Genomic DNA, 22,918 nt, shown 5'->3' on the forward strand with positions numbered 1-22,918 from the left:
TTTCTTTCAAGCACTTCATGTGATCTAAAAAACACAAATTAGTCACTCATTAGAATATAGGAGAACAAATAATTCACAGGATCAATTGCAGTTTTCAGACATATATTCATAATAAATAAAATAAAAATAATTCTTTGATAAGGTTTGATATGGTTAGATATCATACACTTATGTTGGCATTGATCACAATAGATAAAATTATCATTTTCCACTTCATTAGAATCTTCAGAATATTTGATTTTCCCACAAGATCCACAACAACATGATGGACAAAACCAGTCGCCATCAGGAACATCCTAAATAAAAAGAAAAAAAATTTAAACCAGAAGATTAGATAATAAGAAAAAGATTAAATAAAAATAAACGATAAAATGATTTGTCAAAACTCACATTAAGACCAAGGCAACTAATATGATAAGAGGAGGGGCATTTATCACACAAAACTAACTCTCCACCAAGGCGACAGACAGAACATATATAATCGTTTATGTTATCACTTGAAATATCATGACCCAGTGTCTCTTGAGACTTTTTCATCGAACTCTTTATTTTATTCTGGTCTTTCAATTGTGTTTGACACTTTAAAATAGATCTTCCATCCTCTAGAAGTATATTTGACGCAGGACTTTGGCTAGTTCTGCCAGCATGAATCTCAAATTTAGTTAGGCTAAAAACATGTGAACAACAAGCACACGTTATTCCCTCTCGTGTAATCCTTCCTTCAGCTAATTGACGTTGATCTTCTCTGTCAATATAATATACTTTAGTCCTAGGCAACACAAGCTTATTGTCTATTAACCAAGACAATACTGTTTGAGGATTCGGACAGGAAGAAGTGGCAGGATTTCTCTGTCTAACTCTTTTGCAAATCAAATGTCTAGAATCCTTTTTTGCTAATGCCTTTCTGGATTTTGATGATTGTGTAACTTTCTCATTTATACACAATATGTCAGAAGGACTAGCCAAAGTACTTTCATGTTGAACAACAACCTCCTTTGATTCAGAGAAGCTTCCTTGTATTGTCAAGAAGCTTTTTGGCGAACCAATTCCATCATTCATACATTTCTTGGATGCTCTTATAAGAGACATATATACCGTCCCCCTTGGTGATATATATTGTAATTCCTTTTTGCCTCTTTTAGTAGTATACGAGAATTTCCATCCAAGAGAAGTGAGATGCTTTCGTACTTTTAACTGAATATCTTTAATATTAGGCTTCCTGTACCAAGTATGGTCATCATTCTTATGTTGGGCTTCAATTGAAATATACTTCAACAAAGCTTCATGATTATATTCAGACCCATAAAAGACTTCTTCATCTTTAGGAGAATTTATTACAGATACTTGGAGATTTTCTTGTAACTTTTCAGAAACTGGAGAATGAAAACTTACGGGTGGAGGACCCTTTTCTGATATGGATCCAAGTAGAAACTTACAGACAAGAACAAGTGACATAAAGACATTCCCTTCGGGGGATGTATAACGCATTCTAATTATTCCTCTTGCATCCCTTAAAAACTCAATCTTCCATCCAAGTGAAGCTAAATGCTGCCTAACTCTAATTTTTAAATCGGCTTTTCCTCCACCTTTAGAGACGTGACAGTATTTATAAACTGCATCCAAGTCAAACCGATGAAATGGCACAATATCTGTTCCTGCAATTGACCACTCATTATCAATCATTTCTGTAGACGGTTTAGAACTATCATTGCTTACTAATTCAAGAGATGTAGGCTTTGGTAGAGCATTGGAGGAAAGTTGTGATTTATCTGATCCATCATTTTCTTCTTTTAATATAGCCAAATCAGTCTTCGATTCAATTTCAAATGAGAGATCAGTCAGATTCAAGACAACACTTTCAGTCGTGGTGTTTGTTACAAAATCAGCAAGATATCCTTCAGAAATTTCTTGCTCGTTGTCAAATTCAGTATCAAACATCTGGAGTACATGTTTCAAAGCAAGGGATTGATAATCAATAATAACTTCGGATATCACCTGTTTCCAGTTATCCCTTATAGTCGATGTCCATCCCTTAAGATACATAAAACTCTTTTTTGTTCGAACTGCATACCATATCTCCCTCAGAGAAACATGCAAAGGCCATTCTTTACTGAATTCATTAACCAACTCAAGAAATAACCATTTTTCACGTGGTTGCCAATCACCGCTGGTCTCATCCCAATCCTGAGATATTCGTAGGCTGCGAATTCCCACAGACATTTCATCACCGATATCTGGAAATATAATTAACCGCTCGTCTGAACCATTATTGTGATCGAATATCACACCTTCCCAAAAAGCATCCATGTAATAAACATCAACACAATGTCCATACTCTAACTTCCACAAATCAAAATCAGAAGGAGGGGGCAATGGCCTTATCAAGCCTTTGTAGTTGTATGAAGATGGAAGAGCAGAAAAAACTCCTTCGATAGCAGGAGTAATCTTCACGCGCTCAATCAATTTCTTTCCTGAATCATCATCACACAAAATGTGATAATACTCGATTGTTATAGCTTGAGATTCACAAGAAATTACTCTCCCACTGTGCCAGGAGCCTAAAAATCCATCCTCCGTGCTCCTTACCTGTATAGGTTTCCATAAAAAGACATGAAGTCATGAACTTTTTTCTTTAACAAAAGTCATTTAATCTATAAAAAAACAAAATTAGTTTATGCATGTCAAACTGTAAAATCATTCAGGAATATTTTAACAATATAATCGTTTAGGCATTCACATTAAAAGATGTTTACATTGGTAAACTAATTATAATAATAAATGATTTCGTAATGCAAAACAGTGTACATGGTAAGAAAAAAATAACAATAAAGGATGTTTAGATTGGTCATGTAAAAGCTTGTAGATGGTAAGAAAGAAAAATACAAATAAAGGAATACCAGCCGACGACTAATATAACAAAAACCCGTAAAGTAGAAAAACACAAAAAGTAAAAAGATCTAAAAGAGCACTCGCATTACCTCAATTGTGTCACCAACAAGAATCTTTGGTTGATTAGTACACTTTCTACGCTTGTTTTTTCTTGTTTGTTCAATATCTTCTTCAATCTCGGTCGCCATTTGAAAAGGTGGCAAAGCCATTTTCTTGAATGAAAAAGAAATGTCGTATCATAGATAGCCCTTCCTCATACAATTACTGAAACTCCTGTAAAAAAATAAAAATGCAGAACTAAATAAAGATTAGAAAAGTGATTTCAGTACAGGATAATCACAAACTTCCAAACCATCACAAATAATTTTTGTTCTTTGAATTCATAATGAAAAGACACTACGAATCAAAAAGAAACATGCAAGAAGTAAAATGTATCCCAACGTTCGAAATGCTAAAGAATATCCATCAATTATAATTGCCAAACACACATTTCAGGGAGTGAAACTCAATATGTTCAACCAACTGAAACAACAATCTAAAGAATACCCATAAATGAAACACAAAATCAAGAAACATTATCATAAAATACAGAGCTAAAAGCAATGGAATACACAAACATTATAATAAAAAACAGGCTAACACACAACAGTTACAGTACAATCAAAAACAGTACTTGTTGTCTCTTCAATGCCAACTGATATGTTAAAAACAGATCTCCTTATGTTGAATAAACATAAAAAGTAATCAGAATTCAGCTCTAAGATGATCTGTCCTCTACCCTGAGTCTAAAATTAACAAACTAACATCACAATTCAGCAAATTTAACATAAACAAACAATCCAATCACTTTAGAAACAGTTTAAGGTTTAAGACAAGAAATGTACCGATACCCAACAGACAGTGGACACTCTGAGACGACTAAGACCGGAGGAAGAAACCAAACTGGAATCTGAAGAGAAGTCGGTGGTGGGTTTGCCGCTTTAAGACTGTAGAAGATGAAACGGCGGTGGGTTTTTCTGAAGAAAGATAATAAAGAAAGAAAGAAGGAAAGAAAGAAAGAAAGAGAAGAAGCTAATTGAATCTCTGGGCCGAGTGTATACTATGCGGGCCTGAACAATTTTTTTTTTTTTTTTTTACCTTTTTTCGCATTTCTTCAATCCATTAGACATTTATTGCGAACGATTCAATCTTCTTCCCCATTTTTTGGTCTACAAGAAAGTTAATTTCTTGCCCATTCTTCGAAAATGGAGTTTTTAGTGTTCATGAGAGAGCTGGTAGAGAGAGAAAATAAAAGAATGAAGAAGAAGGAAATATTTAAGAATTAGGGTTTAAAATAATATTATATATAAGGCCCTTATATATAATTAATATAATATATAATAATAATATAGATATTTGGATATTTGGATATAATAAAAAAAAAATAGGGGACCAGTCACTTTTTTTACTTGGTACTTGTACTTAGGATGATGATGACTTTTATTTTATTTTTATTTATTTTTATTTTTGTTATATAAACAAATAATTATACTAATTTTATACCTAATTATTTTGAGATTTATTAACAAATTTATAGTTTGCAAAGAATCTAAATATTATATGTATTAATAATTGTTACACATAACAATGCCTTAAAACAATTTATTTTTTAATTATTTATGGTGATTCAATTCTTTATATACTAATCATAATTTATGGTAAAATATATAAATATTGATATGTACTATGCTTATATAAATTAAGAGTAAATTATCAATTAAAATATGGATATTTAGTGTTAATTTGGAGTAGAGAAAAAATAATTAACTATGTTTAACTTTAAGATTGTTATTTTTATCCTTATTATTGAAAAGGTGTTTTTTTTTTAATTATAAGAAAAGATAATAATATAGATTTTTATTTAATAAGAGAGATGGAATGGGGACTGTTGGTTTTTTGTAAAATTAATTAATTGTAGGGGAATGATGTAGGGGAATGACAACAAATAATTAATAGGGGGCAGTTTAATATTTTGTAATATACATTTTAATTAAAGTGAATGAAATATTAATTTTTTTTATATTTAATCAATATTTTTTTAAAAATGTATTTTGAGTAGCTATTTATTTTTATATTATAATTATGTTATCACAAATACTTAAGTAGATAAAAATTATGGTTTTTTTTGTTATTCTTATTAATTAAAAAATATATACAAATTATAAGGAGAGATAATAATATGGTTTTTATTTTATGTTTAATTATGGATAGGGATAGTTAATATGAAGTTTATTTTATTTTTAATTATAGATAGGGAGAAATGCATAGTTATAGGGAAATTTAGTTTAAACTTTAATTGTTATTGAAGTGGCAAAAAAAATTAATAAAGGGGATGCTTAATATTTTTTTTTAATCAATCTTTTGGAAAAAAAAAACATTCTAAATAACTTGATCAAATCGTTTGAAAAAGTAATTTAATCAGATTTGTTTATATCATTATAATTATGTTATCAAGAGTATTAATCTTTTATATATTATTTATTGTTAATGTATGATTATTTTTTATCCTTATTAATTAAAATATATATTTTTTAAAATTATAAAGAACTGTAAAAATATGAATTTTATTTTTAATTGTGGATAGAAAGAGTTAATCTATGGGCTTGTTTGAGGAAAAAAAATTTGGGTTTTATTGGGTTTTATCCTAAAAACTATTGTTTGATAAAAATTAGAAAAAAATTGGTTTTTAAAATTAGAAGACTGATTTTAGAGGATATGGTGTAGGTGAGAGAATGATTGTTTAGAGAGAGAAGATAAATTTAGAGGGTAATTTTGGTATTTATATAATAAAATTATTTGATTTGATGGTAGATAAGATGTTTGGATTTTGGGATAAAAACTGGATTTTATAAAAATAAAAAAAAAATAGAAAAACTTTTCATCAAATAATTATAATTATTAATGGAATAGAATAATTATAGTTTGACCATGACTTCTAGTAATAGCTTCTACACTATTTTTTCTCAATGTTTTTTTTTTCACTCATAATACAAGTTTTTTTTATGTTGACTAAATCTTAAATTTGAAAAGAATATTAATGCTGGAAACTCCCATTGACCCATATTTAATACAATTTTTTATATACCTAAATTCCTAATTCTTAATATAGTACAGGTTACCCTAGAAAATAATTTAGACATTAAATTTGATTTTATCACTTAAACAGTTTAATGAGTTAATATAATGTATACCTAATTTAATATTTAAAATTCAATAGTGAAACAATAACATAGTTAAAATATATGATAAAACTAAAGACATGATATAGACTATAAATCAAAAACTATTTACTTCTTCTTTTTTATTAAATCATTTAACTTATTAATTAAATACTAATATTTTATAATATATTAGAATATTTAAATATTAAGGGTATTTTGTTCATCTGCATAAGTTTTAATAAAGTTTGTGAAGGGATTGGAACAAAAGAATTGTACTGGTATTATAAGCATATACAATCATTAATTTCAACATTTTATTTTTTAACATCCTTTTTCAAGCTAAAACACAACATTTATATTTTCAAGCAATGAAAAAATTTAAAAATTATGACTAATCGAACAAAACGTTTTTCAAGTGAGATACTTTAAACTAACTTATGTTTTTCTTCAATATCATAATGAAGAATCATTAATGATCAAACAATTCAATTCTGATTTGCATAAAGTTGATTTAAATAGGCTTACAAACAATTACATTGAAAAGACAATAAACATCAAATTAAAAATCCAACAGTTTCAAAATAACATCTTTACAAAATGATCTTCAACAAACAAGATCAATTATTTTCTGTTTTTCCTTTCATTTCTTAAGCTTATGACATTAACCTTTGAGTACTCTTTAACATTTAGACATGTTTACCACATTATATTATTGAAAAATGAATCCATAACTATAACAATCAAAATGTTTCTTTAGGAATATATATTGTTGGACCTAAACTGAAATGCCCAATGTTTCCTTAGTATGTCTTTCTCTAACTGGTTAGGAAAACTCTGAAATAAGATGATACATAAATAACATTAGGACCTCTCTAATGATATATATAAAAAAAACAAGACAAATAAGAAAGTAACTAAGGACATTTTTTTTTTTTAAATTGCTTCTCCTTTAACTATGCACAGAATTTGACGCCTGACTAGGGGTGAGCATAATATGGGTTTACCCAAACCCAACCCTAACCCAAACCCAAAATATTAATTTGGGTTGGTTAATATGGGTTGGGTTGAGTATGGGTTGGGTTGAGTATGAGTTGGGTTGAGTATGGGTTGAGTTTAATTTGGGTTGGGTTAGGGTTACCCAAATTACCCAAATTATATAAATTTAGTTTAATTCTCTATTATTAATCCAATATAAACTAACCATCTTCCAACTTTAAGTCGAACACGTTTTTGACATGTTTAACATATTTTTCATACGTTTAACACGTTTTGCACACATCTAACACGTTTTTAATATTTTTAACACGTTTCACTTATAACATGTTTTTCACACGTTTAACACGTTTAACACGTTTTTCACACGTTTAACACTTTTTCACACATTTAACACGTTTTCACATTTTGACACGTTTTTGACAGTTTAACACGTTTTCATGTTTTTGACACGTTTAACACGTTTTTGACATATTTAACACATTTTCACACTAACAACACATTTTTAACATTTTTGTCACGTTGAACATGTTTTTGACATGTTTAATACGTTTAACGCGTTTTTGACAAGTTTAACACGTTTTTTACGTTTAACACGTTTTAACATATTTAACATTTTAACACGTTTTTGATAAGTTTAACACGATTTTCACGTTTTTGGCACTCTTAACACGTTTTAAACATATTTAACACGTTTTTGATAAGTTTAACACGATTTTCATGTTTTTGGCACGTTTAACACGTTTTTGACATTTTAACACGTTTTTGATATGTTTAACACGTTTTTCACACGATTAACACGTTTTTAATATTTTTATCACGTTTTCACACTTAAAACATATTTTTCACACGTTTAACACGTTTGTATGTTTTTGGCACGTTTAACAAGTTTTTAACATGTTTAACACATTTTCATACTAATAACACGTTTTTATCATGTTTAACATGTTTTTGACATGTTTAATACTTTTAACGCGTTTTTGACAAATCTAACACATCTTTTTACATTTTTGACACATTTAACACGTTTTTAACATAACTAACACGTTAACATATTTTTGATAAGTTTAACACGATTTTCACGTTTTTGGCACGTTTAACGCGTTTTTAACATTTAAACACGTTTTTGATATGTTTAACATGTTTTCACACGTTTTTCACACGTTTAACACGTGTTTCACACATTTAATATGTTTTTCACGTTTTGGCATGTTAAACACGTTTTTGACATATTTGACACGTTTTTCACACATTAACACGTTCTTCACATTTTGGTACGTTTAATACGTTTTTGACATGTTTAACATGTTTTTCACATTCTATACACGTTTAACATGTTTGTAACATGTTTAATACGTTTGTAACATGTTTAACACATTTTTCACGTTTTTGACACGTTAAACAAGTTTTTGACATTTAAACATATTTTACACATTTAACATATTTTTGACATGTTTAACATATTATTTTGCACGTTAACACGTTTTGATAAGTTTTAACACGTTTTGTCATATTTAACACGTTTTTGGCATTTTTGACACGTTTAATATGTTTTTCACACGTTTGACATTAAACATGTGAAAACGTATTAAACGTGTCAATACTGTGAAAAACATGTTAAACGTGTCAAAAACGTGTTAAAGGTATCAAAATGTGCCAAAACGAGGAAAACGTGTTAAACGTGCCAAAAACGTGGAATATGTGTCAAAGCGTGTTAAACGTGCCAAAAACGTGTGAAAACATGTTAAACATGTTACAAACGTGTTAAACGTGTTAATAATGTGAAAAACGTGAAAAACATGTTAAACATGTCAAAACGTGTTAAACGTGCCAAAAATGTGAAAAATGTGTCAAAATGTGTTAAATGTGTCGTAATCGTGAAAAATGTGTGAAACGTGTTAAAAACGTGTTAAACATGCAAATAGTGTCCAACGTGTCAAATGTGTTAAACGTGTTGAATGTGTCGAAAACATATTAAATGTGTCGAAAACGTATTAAACGTGTCGAAAACGTGTCAAAAACGTGTTAAATGTCTCAAAACGTGGAAAACATGGAAAATGTGTCAAAACGTGTTAACGTGTCAAAACGTGTTAAACGTGCCAAAAATGTGAAAAACGTGTGAACGTGTCAATAATGTGAAAAACGTATTAAACGTGTCAAAACGTGTTAAACGTATCAAAACGTGCCAAAAACGAGAAAAACATGTGAAACGTGTCAAAAATGCGAAAAATATGTTGAACGTGTCAAAACGTGTTAAACGTCTTAAAACGTGTTAAACGTGCCAAAATGTGTCAAAATGTGTTAAACGTGACAAAAACGTGGAAAACGTGGAAAACGTGTTAAACGTGTCAAAACTTGTGAAACGTGCCAAAATGTGAAAAATATATTAAACGTGTCAAAACGTGTTAAACGTGTTAAAACGCGTTAAACGTGCCAAAAATGTGTCAAAATGTGATAAACGTGTCGAAAACGTGAAAAAATGTGTCAAAACGTGTCAAAAACGTGGAAAACGTGTCAATACGTGCCAAAAACGTGTAAAACGTGTCAAAAATGTTAAAAATATGTTAAACGTGTCAAAGCGTGTTAAAACGTGTTAAACGTGCCAAAAATGTGTCAAAATGTGTTAAACATGTCGAAAACGTGTCAAAAACGTGGGAAACGTGTTGAACGTGTCAAAACGTGGAAAACGTGTTGAACGTGTCAAAACGTGCCAAAAACGTGTGACACGTGTCAAAAATGTGAAAAAAAAATGTTAAACGTGTCAAAACGTGTTAAAACGTGTTAAACGTGCCAAAATGTGTTAAATGTGTCGAAAACGTGAAAAAACGTGTCAAACGTGTCAAAAACGTGTCAAACGTGTCAAAAACGTGTTAAACGTGTTAAAAATGTGTTAAATATGCCAAAAACATGAAAAATGTGTTCAACGTGTCAAAAATGTGTTAAACGTGCCAAAAATGTTTTAAACGTTTCATAAACGTGTTAAACGTGTGAAAAACATATTAAAAATGTCAAAAACGTGAAAAACGTGTTAAACGAATAAAAATGTGTTAAATGAGTCAAATACATGTTAAATAAAAAAATAAAAATAAAATAATTTGGGTTACCCAACCCATACTCAACCCAACCCATACCCAACCCATATTAGTAAATAATATGGGTTGAATTATGGGTTGGGTAAATTTAATTTGGGTTGAATATGGGTTGGGTAATACGGGTTGGGTTTACCCATTTGCTCACCCCTACGCCTGACAGACTCAAATCCAGGACTTTAGTGAGGTTGGGATATCCACCTCTTATTGCACTAGAAATATCTATTACGATGAATGAATCAATTCACCAGAAATGTAGGCCGACCAATTCTCAGGAAGATCCACATATAAAGTATAATGTATCACAAGACAAATCGTTTTTTGTGATAGTTTCAACCATATGAGAAGTAAAAAAAAAAAAAATCATAAATCATTCATAGAAGTTGGGATCAATATACAAGAGGTAAAGAACATGTTTGATTAAAATAACATTAATGAAAATCAAATATTGATCCAATTAAGAGGAGAAGAGCCCATGAATTTTTAAACTTAGAATAACCCAATATGTACTTGAGCCTTTAAAACAAGATTATTCTACAATAAGTATCATGTACAAAATAATACAACTAAATAATTATGGTACTACAGAAGAAGACTTGTAATGGAAAAAACATAGAATGAGAAATTTTACCTTGTAAAACAAAATTCAACCAAAAATAAATAGAAAAAAACAATTAATGGACCAAAATCAGAAAAAAAAAAAAATAAGTGCATTCAATTCAAGACATTAACAAAGATAAAGATAATATAAAATAAACTTGTTAAAAAAACAATGTACAAATAAGAGAAATTATCTGTTTTTGATAGGAAATTGATATATCCATATATCTTTAACTCATATTTATGAGATAATAAAATATGGCAAAAACTATACTGAAGGGCGAATAACCAAATTCCAACTGAAATCAAACCTTTCAAATAAATCATTTAGATAAATCTTACCCAGATAATTATGAATATCAAATTTTGGGTAAGAATATAAAATAAAATCATGGATTTATGCAAAATCTTGTGGCTCATTCTCAATTTCAACCAACATCATATGATCAAAACTCTTTTTTTTTCAACTGCACCTTCCATTGATTGCAGCTTAAACAGAGGCTTAGTATATGCAACTTAGACCTCTTGGGTAATGAAGACAAAGTTAATATTGGCTTCTTTAGGTGAAATAATATAACCAATATCTTTCCCAATTGAATTTAGTACCAAGAATTCTAGTGACTGATACCATGAAATGAACAGAGATAATCAAAAGGCAATTGAAGAATGCTTATAATCCAACTTACAATAATAATAAAGGCAGCAAAGATTTTTATGTGACCTTTATCAATAAGATGTGTCAATTATTATAGCTTGAAAATTAAATTACACCTAACCACCCCCCATGAAATATATCAAGTGGGTAACTATGAAGCAAATTCAATCAAGTTATTGATGAAAACAAATAATACTATGTCATATAACTTAGTAGGAAGAATAAATTGTATTTGTGTTAGAACAGAAACAAAAAAGAAGAAAAAGAAACGCGCCAGGTAGGGGTCGAACCTACGACCTTCTGCTTAGGAAACAGACGCTCTATCCACTGAGCTACAGGCGCTTCATATTTTTACAATTTTAATGTTTTGAATACAATTCGTAATTTCTTGAAGGAAGAAGCTAGATACATAGGTTTAAGAATTAAGTTTTAAAATTTAGAACCTCATGATGAATCTAATTGTTGAAAACTCTGAGAATGAGAAAACAAATATTGGAAACAATTTCGGTTATTGAAATTTGATTGTATATCACTTTTGGTGAATAAATTGAGACATGATTTGCAGAGAAGATTGAAACTGACAAACTTATTAATACAAGGAAATTAATAATGACATAGAATTTGAACGCTTAAGAATAAAATTAGATGATTTGAGGACTACATGGTTAAGAAAATATATGTCTTATATTTGAAGGAGTGCAATTTGATATAAATAATTCTTATATCTTATGGTAACAAATGGAGTCAATGATGTAAAAGACTATATATGATAGAGGTTAAAGTTTTGTTTAGTTTAACTTTTTATCTTCTAATCATTGTAATTTTTAGCATTGATAATTTTTTAACTTTTCAATTAAATACATTTTACTCTATTTTAACATATATTTTTCACAATTGATTTTCACTATTTAAATTAAAATACAAATGATACAATAAAAAAAAAAAACATATAAGAAATGGTCTAGACAAAACATATACATTTAACATAAAGTAAACCCAATAAAAAAATTCAAAATATGAAACCTTTAACAAGTTGTGTAATAAGTCAATCCATGTCTCATTTGATCCTTGGAAATTTTATACTCTAATTTCTTTTTACTTTGATGCACTAATAAGAAATTGATCATACATTGAGCTCATTTTCTTTAAATAACATAATGGAAGTTTATTTGTCTATTGATTAAAGTCACAAAATTTGTATCATACACTTAATTCAGTATTAAAAAATGATCATACATACAATTTTGATAAACTCAGTTAAAGAATTTTCATCAAAACATTAACATGATAATACCCAAAAAGATGCAATCTTTCCATCATTTATTCAAATTCAAACTTCTCCATCTTCTTAAACACAAAATACTCACAAACCCTCTTTCCATCACCTGTTTACAACATTCAAAAGCTTCTGCAATTCTTGCATGCGGACAATATATAATCCCAAATCCACAAACCCATGTGATAGAATTTCCATCCTGATAGTATAAGATGATGTTAACATGAAAAAGACACTTCATAACAAAAGGAAACATGAAAAAAGTAAAGTGTAGTTCTCCAACATCCAAATGCTCATCTTATTAAGTTCAAACAACTTCTGCATCATCTTAAAATAGATTCACTCAGACCTGCTTCACTACATCACCCGTTTACAACATTCAAAAGGTTCTTCAATTCTTTCCAATATATAATCTCAAATGCTCTAATCCTCCAGTATATAATCCCAAATGCTCAAACACATATGATAGGATTTAACCCGCTAGTATAAGATAATCAAAATAATGAAAAAGACACTACAAATAAAGAAGAAACATGAAAGAATTAAAATGTAGTTCCCCAACGTCCAAATGCTCCATGTAAATTACAACACTGGATAGCGAGAGGAACAAGTCCATATAGCTTCAATTACTATTGCCAAACACACATAAAGGATGTCTAGCTCAATATTTTCAACCACATGAAGCAACAATCTAACCAATGAAACACAAAATCAATAATGAAAAACAGAGCTAAAAGCAACGGAACTCAGTCCCTTAGATGTTTATGTGTTGCGATCATTGCCGCAAATCATTACAGGTCTGATTGGCTCATCAACGTTCCAAAGCGAGATATAGAAGAAAGTGTAGTTGCCCAACTGTTCTCCATTGAATGTAAACAAATGGAGATATGGAAAGAAAGAACAACACAGATTCATATAGCTTCAAGGGAACGAATCAATCGAGAACTGAAAAATCTCGACGATCAGATAAAGAAGCTTAACTATATACACAAAGAGGTACATCAGATACAAGGAAATTCTGACTATTTTTATCCAATTTTCAACTGAAATAAGTTACATAAATGAGATTGTGAAAATAACAAAATACTAACTTTATTTGACTATTGATTAAAGTCATAAAATGTGACATAAAATATCCTTAATTCAGTAAACAATTTAAAAATACAACATACATACAATTTTGATAAACTCAGTAAAGAATTCTCACCCAAAACACAACATGATAATACCAAAAAACATGTAATTTTTCAGTCCTCTTAAACACAGATTCACTCACAGACAGCTTCTTTCCAATACCTGTATACAACATTCAAAAGCTTCTTCAATTCTTACATGGAGACAAATGGCAATACCCTTTTTCCAATATAAAATCCCAAATTCGCAAACCCATATGATAGAATTTCCAACCTGGTATAAGATGATCAAAATGATGAAAAGGACACTACAAATCGAAAAAAAACATGGAAGAGTAAAATGTAGTTCCTCAACGTCCTGCTCATCTTTTCAAGTTCAAAAATCATTTCCATCATCTTAAACACAGAATCACTCACAAACCTGCATCTTTCCATCACCCGATAACAACATTCAAAAACTTCTTCAATTCTTCCATGAAAACAATACCATCTTTCCAAATCCAATATATAATCCCATATCCTCAAACCCATATGATAGAATTTCCAACCTGATAATCATAAAGATAAAAAAGACGTAGCAAATCAAAATGAAACATGAAAGAAGTAAAATGTAGTACAATTACAGTTGCCAAACACAAATTTTAGGGTGTCAAGCTCAATATGTGCAACCAACTGAAGCAACAATCTAAAGAATATCAATCAATGAAACACAATCAACGGAACTCAGTCCCTTAGATGTTTATGTATTGCGATCATTGCCGCAAATCATTACAGGTCTGATTGGCTCATCACCGTTCCAAAACAAGATACAGAAGAAAGTGTAGTTGCCCAACTGTTCTTTCTCCATTGAATTGAATGTAAACAAATGAAGGAGATATATGGAAAGAAAGAACAACACAAATTGATATAGCTTCAAGGGAACGAATCGATCGAGAACTGAAGAAATCTCGCCGATCAGATAGAGAAGCTTAACTATAATAAACAGAAAGAGATAGATCAGATAGAAGAAAAGAGGAAAAATTATTGATTTTTGTATGGATGAATTGCAGAGTTTATATAGTAGAGGAAGCAGAGGGCGGCAAATAAACCCTAATTTACAGACTGGGTGACGGATTTTACACCCGAACCAGACCCAAATGTAATCTACTTTTATTTCCGGTTTATACCCATTCATCATAACCCGACCCAACTTCTCATATTTTTACAAGTATAGGTAAATACCAAATATCAATTTTTTTTTTATTAGTGTTAATTAATTTTTTTGAATTAAAATAAATACATATTTACATAACCTATGAAAACCAAGTGAAAATAGTATTAGGGTTTGTGATTTTTGGTGCAATGTTTTTCTCTCATCAATCCAAACCTTTCTATTATATTAATTTTGTAAGTAATTAAATTTAAGAATATATTTTTAATATAAAAAAGTTATTAAATATATAAAAGAAACCTAAACTTATATGAGCTCTAAGGGGAAATTGGACTAAATGACCCTACAAATAAGGCAAATTGCCTCCGTGGTCACCAGATAATTGAAATTGATCTGGTGACCACTTAATTTTTTTTGGACGAAATTACCCTTTTCGCGTAACGCGAAGGGACTTCGCGTTTCGCGAAGTGAGACGCTGTGAAAAGTCCAGAATACCCTTACTATATAATAAAATCCGGCCATCTTTTTTTCATTTCTTTTCTTCTTCTTCTCTCTCTTCCCTTCCTCTTTTCTCCTCCTTCTCTCTAATCTCGCCGGCGACGGAGTTCAACGGCGGCACTCAATGAGCTCCACGACGAGCACAAGCACTGTAACAATTGGTAAGTTTATGTATTTCAAGTTTATTGTTGTTCATTTATGCATTTTCGAATCACTGCGTTGTTTAGGGTTTCATCTGATGATACTTCCCGTTTCGCGAAGTACTTCCCGTTTCGCGAAGTACTTCCCGTTTCGCTAAGTACTTCCCGTTTCGCTAAGTACTTCCCGTTTCGCTAAGTACTTCCCGTTTCGCTAAGTACTTCCCGTTTCGCCAAGGGTTTCCATTTCACAGTATTAATTATCCCGTTTCCAATTTATCTTGCAGCCGAAGTTTTCGTTTTCTATAATGGAGAGTGGAAAGTTGATGCTAATGGAATATGGTTTTTTGATGCCTCTTCAATCAAAACATTGGATTTACCCCAAAGCACTCGTTATGCTGAATTAATTGATAAACTCCATGAAAGACTTCAAGTGCAGAAATCTACCTATGATTTAGTGCTGCAAGTGAAGTATGATATTCCGAATATCACAAATCCTAAACCCGTTTTTATTGAAGATGATGAGGATCTGAACATATATTTATCACGCTTGATTTTGGGTAGAACTGTGTCACCATTGTTTGTGTCTGTAGTAGAGAAGTCACAATTTACTAAAGAAAAGATACCACTACTTACCTACCCAACTCAAGAAAGTATTCTCCCACAATTTACTCAGAAAATTGTACCAGAAGCTTTACCCTCGGAGGTCTTTGTTGAAAGTAATGAAGCCGGAGATAACTCTTTGCCTCACATCCCACTTACTCAGGACTTGCATGCATCGATACCTACACCACATAGTGCGAGAAGAGCATCAACGGGTACACCTACTAGTGCAAGAAGATCATCATTGGGTACACCATGTAGTGCAAGAAGATCATCATTTGGTACACCATCGACAGACATATCACCGACAGACATATCACCGACAGACATATCACCGACAGACCCCTCATTTGCGTTGGCGTTAACTACTGAAACTGTATTGGAAGTCGGTGCCTTGTTTGAAAATAAAAAAGAACTACAACTGATGCTATATAAATATGCGATGGCTAATCATTTTGAATTCAAGGTGGAGAAGTCAAGAAAACATCTTTGGTATGTGAAATGTTTGGATGAGAAATGCAAATGGAGATTGCGTGCCGTGAAAGGTAAATTATCTGAGATGTTTGAGATCCGGAAATTCGACCAACAACACTCATGCTCAGTTCTATCTAGGCCAGAGAAAAAAATGCAAACACCAGCATGGGTTATTGGGCAGTGCGTGAAGAGTAAGTATATGGACCATCACCATAATCACTTGCCTAAGAAAATAATTGAAGACATGCAGGCAACTTATGGGGTAAATTTGACTTATAATAAGGCTTGGAGGGCTAGGGAAATGGCATTAGTGGCGGTGCGAGGAACGGTTGAGGATTCATATGAAAAATTACCCTCATACTTATACATGTTGGAGAAGCATAATCCTGGTACCATAACAGACATCCAAACAGACGAGTTCGGGCACTTCAAGTATATGTTCATGTCCCTAGGCCTCTCTATTAGGGGTTTCAAAGCATTTTGTCGTCCCGTATTGTGTGTTGATGCCAGTTTTCTTAAGCACAAGGTGGGAGGTCAACTATTGGTGGCTATTGCATTAGATGCTAATGAACAATTATATCCTGTCGCATTCGGAGTTGTTGATTCAGAGAATAATAACTCTTGGACTTATTTTATGCAAAAATTGAGAGAAGCAATTGGATTAGTTGATGATCTCGTCTTCGTATCCGATAGACACCCAAGCATCGCCAATGCCTTATGTGCTGTTTTTCCAGAAGCATACCACGGTGCGTGCACATATCACATAAAGATGAATATCAACGCGAAATTCAAAACTGATAATTGTCATATGGAGTTTGATATGGCTTCTCGTGCGTACACCGTCCACGAATTCAATCGTTTTTTTGACAAGATAAGGGTTAAAGATAATAGGATTGCTGCCTATTTGGAAGAAATTGGATTTCAAAGATGGAGTAGAGCATTTTTCCCCGGTAAGCGATACAATCAACTAACAAGCAATTATGCTGAGAGTTTTAATAGTCAGAGCAGGGAAGCCAGAAAGTACCCCATTTCCTCAATGGCGGAGTATTTAAGAGTGACAATACAAGGTTGGTTTAATGAGAGAAGAGAAAGAGCGTCCAACCACCGAGAAGTGTTATCTCCAACATATGAAAAGTGGTTACGTGAGGGATTCGAGAAGGCTAGATTCTATACAGTATCATCGCTTAACCGATTCGAGTTTTATGTGCATGACAATCAGTCTCATTTTAAAGTCAATTTGAAAGACATGAACTGCACTTGTAGGGTATTTGAAGTTTCTGGTCTTCCTTGTACTCATGCAATGGCTGCTGCCCGTCACCGCAATTTGGTTTGTTATGACTTTTGTTCAAGGTATTATTCAGCTCACATGTTCAATCTATTTAACCAATTGTTTAATCGTTTTATTTTCCAATCTTACAGATATTACACAACTGAATCTTGGATGAATGCATATGCGGAGACATGTTACCCTGCTGGTGATGAAGACGATTGGGATATTCCCGAAATGATCAAGGAACGAGTATGTCTAAAACCACCCGTGAAGGTTAAGAAAGGGCATCCACAAACAAAGCGTAGGTCATCTCAAGGTGAGGTACGTAAGGCTCCGAGACGATGCACCTCATGTGGTGGACTAGGACATAATAGGGCCACATGCAAAGCAGTCATGCCTGCTCCATCTACTGCAAAAGCATCATCATCTAAGCATCATGACTCATCTTCTCAACAGCACGAGCCATCATCTCAACAATATGAGCCTTTAGATTGATTGGGATTGGGATAAGTTGTATAAGTGTTTTGGATAAGTTGTATTATGTTTTGGATAATTTGTATTATGTTTTGGATAAGTTGTATTATGTTTTGGATAAGTTGTACTCGGATAAGTTGAACTCGGATAAGTTGTAATCGGATAAGTTGTAATCTGTATGTTGTATCTAGTTTATCTGTTTACTGTAGGAGCACTTAACGCTTCGTTAAGTACTTAACGCTTCGTTAAGTACTTAACGCTGCGTTAAGTACTTAACGCTTCGTTAAGTACTTAACGCTTCGTTAAGTACTTAACGCTTCGTTAAGTACTTAACGCTTCGTTAAGTACTTAACGCTTCGTTAAGCGCTTCGTTAAGTAAAACTGGGTTTAAGTGAGTTTAAGTTAGTTACTTGGTACATTGATTTATATGTTCAATTCTTTGGTTTTTAAAATATCAGACTACCAACAAACCAGACTACATTAAAACTAAAAATATTTTAACATGAAATGTAACTTAAGTTGAAGTTCTACCCAAAAAGTAATACAAGTTCAGAATACATAAGCACAAGTCAAGTTCTATCCAAAAATCAATAAACGATTACAATACAAACTAAGGTTCTGTAATTTGATGAAATAACCGGACCGCCATCTTTTGTCGAAAAAAGTCCATTTCATTGGAAGTCACCTTCTCTACACCTAAACCAGCAGTCAAGTATTCCATGTGCATAAGCATAAATACACCACAATCCCCACTTTCTTCTGCTCTAGGGACTTCCCCATTTTTGGCGACTGCATTTTTGACTGGGTGTGGCAACCTTTTATATGTCAGTTTCTGGAAATTGAAATTAGGATACCGTTTTAGCTCAGCATCACTGGCTCCCATTGCATATATTCGTGGAAACATCTCACACAAAGGTCTCATGTATGGATCGAGATTCCTATAAATACTCGAGTCGCAGTCATAAACGTCAATGTGATTATCTTGTACACGAACGACGCACAGTACCCAATGCTTGTTGCCAATGTTCAAAGGCACGTAAATATCGTCTACGTGTGGCCATTCTGGCATATGTCTATGAGGCGCTCCCCAGAAGTACTGAGAAAAGACGTCTGATATTGGAAAATTTTCAGGATCTTTTTTATAGTTCGGGTACTCTCGCCTCATCATATCTGCTAATAAGCAATCCCCTATTGATACTTTACAATGTTTATATGTCTTGGGATATTGCTCAATCCTTTTGCGCAACAAGTGGCACACTGCGTCGATTTCCTACAAAAGGCAGCATATATCAAAAACCTTATTCATAAGTTAAAGAATTAATATGAAATGCAAGACTTACAGGATCTTTAAGCCATGTGGACTTTGTTAGAACTCTAACAAACAACTTCTTTCGTGCTTCGCAAGTAAACACAGTCTTTGTCTCATCATTGGTAGCTTCATCTTTCAACCAATTCTGTAATTGAACCAACAACTCATCATCAAATTTTTGAAGGGGATTGATAGTTAATGGATCATTCGTCTTTGGCTGTTTTGACAAACAAGGGTTGGTGTAGTCTTCATCTTTCTTCTGCTTCCTCACTCTTTTTTTGGGAACTACTCCTTTAGGTGGAGTGTTGTATAATTGGAAGTCATCATCATCGTTCTCATCATTCCCAGCCCTCGAATCCTTCCCATCCTTCCCATCGTTCTCATCCTTCCCATCCGTGGCATCCTTCTCAACCTTGACTTTCTTCTCAACCTTCCCAACCTTGAGTTTAACCTTCCCAACCTTGGCTTTCTTCTCAACCTTCTCAACCTTCTCAACCTTGACCTTATCCTTCTTTTTCTCAATTATTTCTTGCATCATATCGGAGAGCAACATCTCCCCACCATCCACCTTTACACTCTCCTCCTCCACCTTCCCATCCTTCATCTCCATCTCATTCGTCATCATCTCCTCCACCTTCCCATCCTGCAAAAAGAAAACAACAGTGTGGTCAGCGTTTACTTCCCGAAACAATATTTGACTTCACTAAGTAAAACTTACTTCAGTTATATCCTCCACCTTCTCACTCTCCTCCTCCACCTTCCCATCCTTCATCTCCATGTCATTCGTCTTCATCTCCTCCACATTCCCTTCCTGCAAAAATAAAACAACAGTGTGGTTAGTTAAGAACAACAAAAGATAATTACTTAACGAAGCGTTAAGTACTTAACGAAGCGTTAAGTACTTAGCGAAGCGTTAAGTACTTAGCGAAGCGTTAAGTACTTAACGAAGCGTTAAGTACTTAACGAAGCGTTAAGTACTTAACGAAGCGTTAAGTACTTAACGAAGCGTTAAGTACTTAACGAAGCGTTAAGTACTTAACGAAGCGATAAGTATCTTCATCTCACCTCAGTCTTGCCCTTCTTTTCCAATTTGCTCTTCTTCTTCTTCTTCTTCCTCTCCTCCTCCATACTATCTAATTTGACAATTAAAGTGGCCATCCTTTGGTTGGATTTGGCTAATAACTGTTCGCACATACTAACAACCAACTTTTTCATATAAGCCTTGTGATTTGTTTGAGTTTCTTCGTAAGCTGTTTTCATCTCTTTGAGCTCCTCCTTCACCTCTTTGATGAGTTCCTCCTTCAGCGCTTTTACCTCCTCTTTCAGCTCTTCACATTTACATCCAACAGAAGATGTTGGAGGTAATCCAGGACTAGTAGCGGATGGAGGGCTAGGAATGTGGGCAGGACTAGATTCATAAGCAAGCTTCCTCTTCAGGTTTACGGCTTCTTTGAGATTAAGCGCAGCCTTTCTCTTCCGGGTGTTTGGTTTGGAAGTAGGTTCTTCATGTTCATCCTCAGGTTCACTTCCCTCCTCTTCATCATCATAATCCTCCTTCAATAACTTCCCTTCTGTAAATCCCTCAAAAAATTCATCAGTTGACTCATCTATTTGTTCAAAGTCCTCACCACTGTATAACCTCTTCTCCATGGAGGACTCTTCCATCTCAGTCAGATCCGTTGTCTCCAGGATAGTCTTTATCTCGATCAAGGTGTTCTTCCTGTTGGAATGACAGACTAACAACCTTGGGCGTAGAGGATCATTAAGCTCATTCTTTCTAGCAAATTTAGGAACAAAACCTTTGATGACCTCATATGTCCACACTTGAAATGCCAGTGCAAACCCATAAATGTTATAAGCAAAAGGAGCATAAGGATCAGTAGTACTCTTCTTCTTCTTCTTATAATATTTGTGACTGAGATGTCTCATGTTCTTGTTCAAACCCTTGAGGGTGGCTCTAAAGGTCACTTTCCCCCAAGGAAATCGGAGGAAACTTTCCTCGTCTTCGACCATGTGGAGGATTTTGGCAAATACCACCCTCCTTGGGTCAAATGAAAATAGGTACAGGCAAATCAAGCATACCAGCCCCATCTTCCAGGCATCTTCCTTATCTCTACATCTCAAAAAAGCAGTCTCCAAGTCTTGCATTACTACACTCGACTTCCCTTTAAAATATTTTACCAACAGAGGTGGACAACCTCGGCATTCTTCTTCGTTCACCTCAGGAAACCTTCCGAAGTTTAGGCCCGTCACCAAGGCGTACTCTTTCATACCAAACACAAGTTCTTGCCCATTGATATTGAAAGTAATCTCCTTGGAGGTTGAGGTTACCCTCCTAAGCAACATGTGATGTACAATAGTTCCTGAGAACTCCAACACTGGCGCAGAGACTATATATCGGAATTGGGTATTGTACACCTTCTCCACAAGATCCATTTCCTCAAACTTCGTTACAATCTTCTTAAGGCAGAGGGCGCTTTTCCAAGAAATCCGTCCAGGGAAATCAGGAACGGTGGTTTCTTCCATCTACAAAAGGAACAACAACAAAAATGTAAGATCATATACATAGACCACATCAAACGTTAAGTACTTAACGAAGCGTTAAGTACTTAACGAAGCGTTAAGTACTTAGCGAAGCGTTAAGTACTTAACGCTTCGTTAAGTACTTCGCGAATCCCTAAACCAGAAACAATAACCAACAACCAGAAACAAACATGCAAATATAATGCAATAATCAATAACCAGAAACAAACATTAAACGCTAAACCTAACCAAATAAACTGAAACAGCCAAAACCCTAAAACTAAACATGCAAATATGAAAACCCATAACCAAAAAAAGACATGCAACAACCAAAATAAAACTAACCTGAGATTTATGGGGAATAAATGATAGAGAGGGAGGACACGAGGGGGACGGGAAGATCGGCCTTGTCAATGTGTTCTTCAGTGAGACGGTTGTAGAGAGAGAGGAATCGAGAGGATAGAAGAGGGAAAGAAATGAATGTCCAAATGTTTTATTTTTTAAAATATATGGTATGGCGCGTGCATATACGCGCGCCTCTTCGTCTTCCTACGCGCGCGTGCCGAAGCGTTAAGTACTTAACGAAGCGTTAAGTACTTAACGAAGCGTTAAGTACTTAACGAAGCGTTAAGTACTTAACGCTTC

The 22,918-nt window shown here is 33.0% G+C and overlaps 1 protein-coding gene and 4 non-coding genes across 5 annotated transcripts; all 5 read right to left on the bottom strand.

Annotated features, from left to right (window-relative positions):
• Positions 1 to 38: 38 nt before the first annotated feature.
• Positions 39 to 3,886, bottom strand: LOC124934576. Its single transcript, XM_047475106.1, has 4 exons — positions 3,774 to 3,886; positions 2,979 to 3,162; positions 391 to 2,586; positions 39 to 296 (listed from the first exon to the last, which is right to left on the bottom strand). Exons 2-4 carry the CDS (start codon positions 3,096 to 3,098, stop codon positions 39 to 41), a joined length of 2,574 nt encoding a protein of 857 aa, XP_047331062.1. The 5' UTR covers positions 3,099 to 3,162; positions 3,774 to 3,886.
• A 7,809-nt stretch (positions 3,887 to 11,695) lies between these two features.
• Positions 11,696 to 11,768, bottom strand: TRNAR-CCU. The gene has a single exon. It is a non-coding gene; the product is annotated as a tRNA-Arg (tRNA).
• Positions 11,769 to 13,247: 1,479 nt separating this feature from the next.
• LOC124937199 lies at positions 13,248 to 13,390 on the bottom strand. Its single transcript, XR_007099307.1, has one exon. It is a non-coding gene; the product is annotated as a small nucleolar RNA snoR136 (small nucleolar RNA).
• A 52-nt stretch (positions 13,391 to 13,442) lies between these two features.
• Positions 13,443 to 13,524, bottom strand: LOC124937138. The gene has a single exon (XR_007099249.1). It is a non-coding gene; the product is annotated as a small nucleolar RNA SNORD25 (small nucleolar RNA).
• Positions 13,525 to 14,552: 1,028 nt separating this feature from the next.
• LOC124937134 lies at positions 14,553 to 14,634 on the bottom strand. The gene has a single exon (XR_007099245.1). It is a non-coding gene; the product is annotated as a small nucleolar RNA SNORD25 (small nucleolar RNA).
• Between the last annotated feature and the right edge of the window lie 8,284 nt (positions 14,635 to 22,918).

This window comes from Impatiens glandulifera, chromosome 4, assembly GCF_907164915.1.
Source record: "Impatiens glandulifera chromosome 4, dImpGla2.1, whole genome shotgun sequence".
NCBI lineage: Eukaryota > Viridiplantae > Streptophyta > Magnoliopsida > Ericales > Balsaminaceae > Impatiens > Impatiens glandulifera.